Source organism: Rhinolophus sinicus, chromosome 16, assembly GCF_057876585.1.
Source record: "Rhinolophus sinicus isolate RSI-liver-muscle chromosome 16, RSI-T2T, whole genome shotgun sequence".
Classification (NCBI taxonomy): Eukaryota; Metazoa; Chordata; class Mammalia; order Chiroptera; family Rhinolophidae; genus Rhinolophus; species Rhinolophus sinicus.
The window spans coordinates 7,811,811-7,819,284 of record NC_142516.1 but is presented as its reverse complement, the minus strand read 5'-3'; the positions used below and the strand labels follow the sequence as shown (position 1 = coordinate 7,819,284).

Sequence of the window (7,474 nt, the reverse complement as noted above, 5' to 3'; positions counted from 1 at the left end):
CACTTTGGGCATATGACCACATGTCTTTGTTTTCATTCTGGCTTTTGCCACCTGAGAATAAAAGGTATATTGTGGCCTTTTACTAGCAAATGCCAAATAGATAATCGGATCAAATAGGTAGTGAGTGACCATTTTGCTGTGCCAGGCACTTACGATTGTCTCATTTTAACCCCCACCAGCCCCATTAGGTGTGCTGGGTATTCTCTGTTTGCACCTTTAGATCCCCTCCCCACCCTGTGCTTTGCTCTAGAAGCTGGCCTGTGTGGATGTGTCCTTCTGGCTTCTGGTCAGGGTCTTCCAGAGACACGCTGGAAAGAGCTTGGCAGATGAGAGGGGAGAGAAGTTGGGGAATTCACCCCCCTGGCTGCTGCTTGCCAGGCCTGGGTTGACGGTGGCTAGGCTCCTCTGTCAGGGGCCCAAGGGTTTGGTAACCACACCCCTTGTCCTTACTCCCTGTTTGGGGCTTCACTGTCCTCCCAGGAGCCCCATAACCCTGCCCACACCCTTTGTAAATAGTCCTTTGATGAAAGTCTCCACAGTCAGGCCAGCGGAGTGTGCCGTGTTTCATGCCAGGACCCTGGCTGATGCCTTGGGTCTGTCTCCTCATTTCACACGTGAGCCTGCCGTGATTCCAAGACAGCAGGTGTGTTACCGAGGGCAGGACAGTGACTGGGATTCAAATCAGGACGTGGTGGCTGCACCACGAGGAGGTGGCTGGTGTTTTCCACTTCTCTCTATGCCTTCATGCTCTTTAGGTGGGTCTCTGCCTCACCTCACTTTGCTCTTCCCCCATCACCCCCCCCAAAAAGAAAACAAAAAACCTTCAAGAAACAGCAGCAGTGCTTTTTAAAGTGCTGCAGGCACTGAGGGCCCCACATATTTCCTAACAACAGCTCATTACCAGAGATACTGCTTGTTTTAGACCAAACTTAACCATCTTCCCACACAAACCTTCTGTTACCACTGTTTGTTGTGAGGGTTTTTCCCCCTCCCCATGGCTGATTTCGAAGCCAACTACAGATCGCCTCTGCAAGTTGAGCCATTCTTTGTGCGGAAGTCCAGAAGAACCATTTCTAGCCTCGTTCTAAGGTGGGGCCTGTCCATCCTGACCAAGGGTGAGCAGCTCAGGCCCTGTGGCATGGTGACCCCTCCGAGCCTGACTCTCACCCCTCCCGGGCACCCTGCTGAGGCCCCCAGTTACCAGCAGGCCAGCCCCCCTAGGAAGCAGGACTTCCATAGGGGCGGGACCTCTGGGGTGTGAAGATGAGAAGCACTGCGTTTCCCGTCAGGAGGAAGGAAAAGATGAAGTGGCTCATGTGTATTTGGGAACAGAAGCGGAGTGGGATGTGACGGGTGTCACGCAGATGGAGCATATGACACCTGTGCAGTTTATGTAGATTTCCTCAGTCAGTTCGGGGACCACTTCCCACCGAACCCCCGGAGCCTTCCCTGAGACAGTCTCCGTGCCTGGCTGTCCTGGAGCCTGCACCCTCTAGAATTTACCCACAGTCAATGGATCAGTTAGGTCAGCAACAGGAAATGAGGTAAGCTTGAACTTGATGTCTTTTATTATTTGGTAAATGATTGTAAGTATGTTCTCAGTGCAGAAAGGGAAAGAGGAATTCTGTCCTTTCCAACTCTATCTTGTGTTTTTTTTTTAAGAAACTTGGTCAGAGTTCTGTGTTTCGAGTTCAGCAAATGAAGGTGGGCACAAGTGGTATTTTTTGCCCTTACTGAGAAACCAGGAGGGGAGTGAGAGTAGGGAGAGACTTCTCATAGTTATTTTTCTTTTTTGTTTTTTTTTTCCCTGAACTGGTTTGACTAGTTTCAATCAAAACCAAACAATTTGATTTTATAATCTACCACTTTCTCGTACCACTGCGAGTAGCCAGATACAATTACAGGAGAATCGCTGCTGTCCTTTGAGGGAGTGTCTAGGCTCTATAAAATCGGAATTCACAAGCACTTTTGTAGGTAAATATATATTATAAAAAATAGTGCCTTTTTACTTAAACTCCAGTGATTGAGGTCTGTTTTTTTCCTCCTCACACTCCAAAATACGAAACCAGTATTAAAGCCATTAAATATATTTATAACTTAATAAGATACCAATTACTCCCCAGAGTACACTGGTCTGCCTAATAGCTAATATTTATTCATGGAAGCTACAAGCTGCTTCTAGAACGACCCCTATCTTGTTACTTTGGGATCAGCAATGCTGTGATAAAACCTCATTTTTCAGGGTTTTCTGAAAAGATCCTCAACTGCACAGCCCTTCACTCATGGTGGACGGATGCCAAGTTGGTAAAAGCTGCTAAAATTCCTGCAGGATCTGGCACAGAAATTGTAGGCTTTAAAAGGACAGCAGTGACCTTGAACCAAACTAGAAAGGATTAATTTTTACCTCATTTCTGTAGCGTGTCATGATGTGTAAAACATCTTTTGTCTACTCACTTAGGAGATACAGAGAATTTTTCTTGGACAAAAAGAAAAATTTAACTGTAGTTCTATGTATTTATGGGGCTCTGAACACCCACTCAACCCACTGAACACCGTACCTACTTTAATAGGTGTGAGAAGAATTGGGATTATGGACCAAAAATAACAGCTCTAAGTGAAGATTCGTGGCATGCTTAATATGTGCTAAGTACTTAACGTGCATTAACTCGTTTATTTCTTATAAAAGTCCCATGGGGTAGAATTTTATTCCAGGCCGCCTCACGTGGCAGGAAGATGACAGCTTCCTATTCTGTCGGAGAGATGTTTTTCCCTGCTTGGGGAAACCCCTCTCTAAGCCCTTACTTACTGCTGGGCCAGCGGGGCTGTCTGTGTCTGAGGGTGAGATTCGCCGGCGGTCCCCCTCCACCTGCAGGGCCCCGAGCATGGCTTCCCATGCTGGGGAGCACCAACCTCGGCTGGATTCGCCTTCTGGTGCCTGTAGGTAGGTTGTGCACTTTGCTCTCTGGAGAAATAGAGACTCCATCCAGAGACCGTTCCAGGCCTGGCATCAGCTGCTGACCCTGCTTGAACTTCGTGGGTTCAGGAAATACATGTAGAAATGAACCCAGGAATGGAGAGCCCAGTGACTTTCAAACTGGTAGAAAAGTTCCATCAAGGCCTACTCCAAGGAATGGGCAGGGAACAGGAGCATGACCCCACCCCACCCCTCTGACCAGAGCAGCTTTAACTTCCCGTGGTACGGCCGGCCACCTGCTCCCTCCTTCGCAGAGCTCCCATTTCCTTTCATGGATTAACTCCACCCTCACCCCCACCTGCAAGGTGGGTGCTGGGGCCATTCCTGTCTAGTAAGGGGACTGACGGCAGAGCCAGGATTCAAACCAGGCGGCCCGAATCCCGGGCTCTGCTTTCTGGTGATTTACTTGCCCCAGGGTTCAGAAGGTCCAGAGGAATCCCCACTCTGTCTGCTGGTGCTCTGAGTCTTAAATTTTGAAGTATGTAATCTAGAGGGGGGTTCCAAAGGCCAAGGGCTAATCTGGGCCCCCTGACCACTGCCCTCGTATTTATCTCCAGGACGTTGTGGGTCTTGGCACCAGCAATACCTGCTTATCTCTGGGTTGGTGGGCCCAAAGCAGGCTGCCTGTTCCCGTCAGCCTCTGGGACCGCCGCTCCCTCACCAGAGCCCCCACTCCTAGCGTGTCTCCTACCACTTCACTGCTCCAGGCCTTCCTCCTTCCTAAACATCTAATCCTGTCACTTCCCATGAGCCACCTGACGGGAACTTAACTCCTCAGCTTGGCACCTGGGCTCCAACCTGACGTTAGCCTACGTGCTCATTTTTGTCTGCCAATCCCCACTTGGGTCCTGGCTGCTCTCCTTGGGGTTCTCTCTGTCTTCGCATGGATGATCCCCTGGCTAGAATATTCATCTTCTCTCCCATCCACCCTCCCTAACCTTTGTCTTCCTGGAAAACTCCTTCTTAGTTGTTCCAAAACTAATCTCTTCCCTGAGCACCTCTGACAATTCTTCACACCAGTCTTAGTGATACCATTTCAGTTTGAACTTTGTCCTGCTGTAGCATTTGTCATTGTATTGTAATTTTATATGTCCCATCTCTTCTTCATGTACACCCAGGTCCCCTGTTAGACAGTGAGCTCCTCAGAAACAGGAACTGTGTCTTCATTGTCTCTAAGTGGCCGTTCCTGGCACAGTCCTGACCTTCAGTCAATAAACACTGCTGAATTTAAAAAAATAATAATAAATGCAGATTTTACTGTTCAATATTTACCCACCAGTTACAGCCATGGACTTGTTGCTTCTTCAAAGACTTCTTAGGCAGTATGGGAACCCACCAATCTTATGAAGTACCCTCTTCTGACTGAATATCTTCCAAGAATTGCTGAAATTGACTGTGAGCTGAGAACTCGAGATAAGTATAGGTCCTCTTTCCTAAGCCAAATGAAAGATTTTATATCTGAGTAAGTACTTAGCTGTAATACTGGGTGGTGGCTTATTTAAGAAGAAAAGTCAGGCAGAAGTGGGCAATGGGATTTAGCAAACAGTGATTTCTGGTAGAGAAAAGTCAGTGTCTGCCTCCAGCCAAAATATCAGTGGAATAACTCACAGTTGACAACTTGCTTTGGAAGCAGAATAAACTGAATTGCCACACTCCTCATGAAACATACCAGCCCTAGAGTGAAGAAAAGTGACTCATTTTTGTTGTTGTTAATTTCTTCTAGAAGCCTGTTCTAGAAGAGAGTATATTTTCAGTGAGATTTTGGCACAGTCGAAAGCAGATGGTTACATGTTATTTGGTGCTTCATGTAATTCTAAAATTTGTGGCAATTGATTAAGGACCAAGAGTGGCTTTGGACAACATTCAAATTGTGATTGTGCCTATCTGAGCTGTATGTAACAGTAGAATCTTGTAGTCAGGAAACAGAATCTGGGCCAGACAACTGGGGGGATTACGTGCAATATAAACAGTTGGTCTCTTGTGAGTCAGCTCTGAGGGAGCATGGCATGAGACTTTTCTGACTATCTGAAAGGAGACCGGGCAGCAGTGAGCTTGTGACTCACACAAGGAGCTCTGCCGAGAAGGTGTTAAGCAGTTCTGCTGGGAGTGGTTCCAGGAGCATCTTAGGTTTGCGTCTTTTCAAGTAGAAGGGTCAACTCTTTGAGTAGTAGAAAATTTTGCAGAGCTGCCCCTTCAACATGGTAATAGTTGATCAAGAAAACTTCAAAATCACGAAACACTATTATAAATTCAGTAATACTTAAATGCATTTATATTTATTCTTCAAAAAGCAGAGTTGAAAAGTATTAAAGCAGACGTGGGGGATCTAAAAAAAAAGTAGCTTCCTATCCCTTTTTTCATTCATTCTCTCATTTATTTACCAAATATGTATTGACCACTAGCTTTGGCCCTGGGTTGGTGATTGGCTGTCTTCAGAGGTTGTGAAAAACACTCCAGGAAACAAAGAAATGGACATTTCAGGACAGGTCCTTTGCTGTCTGTGTCACATAAACGGCTAAACCTTATGAATCCAGACCTGTAAATAAGATACAACCATCAACTTCAAGAGAGCACTGCTTAAACCAACTTAACTGTGGATGTTACCCACGACACGCTTAGCTGTGGATATGGTCTAAGCCACTGAGCTTAATTAATTCATCTGTAAGCCAAGACCCAAGTTATAGCCATTTCCTGTAATGGCCACATAGCTACCCTCTATCTCACCCGCTTTTCTGGGTTTTCAGTTAACGTGTTAGGGTCACCCCAAAAAGCAAAAGAGGGCAAAGCTTCCCGATCAGTGATTCCTAGTTCTGCCTCCTAGGATTTTCCCATCCCCCGTTTCGAGCAGAACCCTTTTCTTATTTGTCCACCACAGTTCAGCACATTGGCACATTGAATTCACAAGGACAATATGGAAGCTATAGACTAAATCAGTAACAGGCCCTCAAAGAGCACACTGTCTAGTAGGCAGCGTCGTGCTTTCCAAAACAATACAAGAGCCTAATAGGACGTGCTGTTCTAGGTGAAGGACATACAGCAATAAATACAACAAAACTCCCGCTCCCCTGGAGTTCCCATTCTAGAGGCAGAGAAGACTGGCCCCTCGCTCATGCCAATGAGAAGTAGCACAGACTCACACAGGAACAGGAAGGCTGGAGGCGGGTAGGAAGCCTGCCTAGTGCCAGCAGTGTCTGAAAGGATGGGTGGAATTCTGACCTGCATACTGTGGGTTGGAGTGAGGAAGAGGCCAACCTTACCCAGAGGGAAAAGTATTAAGCAAGACATGGAGGTGGGTGGGGAAATATGGAAGGAGCTGTGGAAATACAGTTGGGAAGTATATACAGTTTGGGGGCCAAGTTGTTACCATGGTAATGGCATCAACTACTGAGCACTTACTGTACGCCAGACTCTGTGCTACCTTCTTCACCTATGATACCTCTTTAGATCTTTATTATAACCCAGCTGGAAAGGCGAGAGAAAACCGAGGCTCAAAGAAGTTCAGTAAGTTCTGGCAGCACCAGAATTCTAGGTCATCTGTCTCTGAAGCCCCAGCTCATGACAGTTACACCACATTGGTGGCCAGGATCACGCAGTGCCGCAGGCCCCAGGCTGAGGAGTGTGGATTTGATTCCGTAGGTGATGATCAGAGCTCAGGACGATGACCCCAATGGAAGGAGGTGACCTAGGATGTGTGGTTGGTGCTGCATTCCCGACATGGGCTGAGCGACCAATACTGGCCTGGCCAACGTGGTCTCCTGGGTGTGGAACCACCCAGGATGCCCAGAGGGAGGTCACCACTGCCCAGACAGGCCCAGTTCAAAGTCAGTGATGGAGTGGGGCCACACTCTCAGACTCCTGGCAGCCTAAGGAGGGGCTGTGTTAGCCTGGGCACGGTCGTCAGAGAACAAGAATTGCAGAGGCTCCTTCTTAGCTTGCTTTTCTTTCATGGGATTTTTGCCTCCAGCTCTGGTCACGTAGCCGCCAGTCACGCGTGCCATCCAAACTCCAATTAGCAATTCCTTTCATGTAAATCAAAAATTGCTCCACCAGTGTCGTCAAGAATGGGTAATGCTCACCCTTTTCCCGCCACGAAGGTCATGAGGGAAGGACAGCTGGCAGGGAATCTGAAGACCCCCGTCCCCACACACGAGTCCGGTTCTGTAACACCTTGGAAGGTGGCTGTCGCCACCCAGCCTCATTCTCTCTCACCTAGATTATTGAGCCAGCCTGTTCGCCCACTCCCCTTCATCCTACATACACCTGTCAACCTCACTCTTCATGTCACCAAGCTGCTCTGAAACCTCCAGGGGGTCCCCCCTTCCTACCAGAGTAGGTCCAAACTCTCCAGACTCTAGGCTTAGACTGCCTTCCTGGTTTGTTTTCACTATTTCTCCATCCTACGTATGCTACTCTCCAGCCCAAACCCATATTCCTTGAACTTGCACTCCACTTCCCTCTCTCTGAGTATTACTGACGTTCCCTCTGCGGAGAACGCCCACT

General features: G+C 47.7%; 1 protein-coding gene across 1 annotated transcript in view; it reads left to right on the top strand.

Moving 5' to 3' along the window:
* Positions 1 to 1,162: 1,162 nt before the first annotated feature.
* ZBTB34 (zinc finger and BTB domain containing 34) overlaps positions 1,163 to 7,474 on the top strand; it is a 35,758-nt gene continuing 29,446 nt past the window's right edge. Inside the window, exon 1 of the mRNA XM_019728602.3 lies at positions 1,163 to 1,544. Within this exon, the coding sequence (XP_019584161.1) occupies positions 1,513 to 1,544 (32 nt within the window). The 5' untranslated portion in view covers positions 1,163 to 1,512. The remainder of the gene's footprint in view (positions 1,545 to 7,474) is intronic.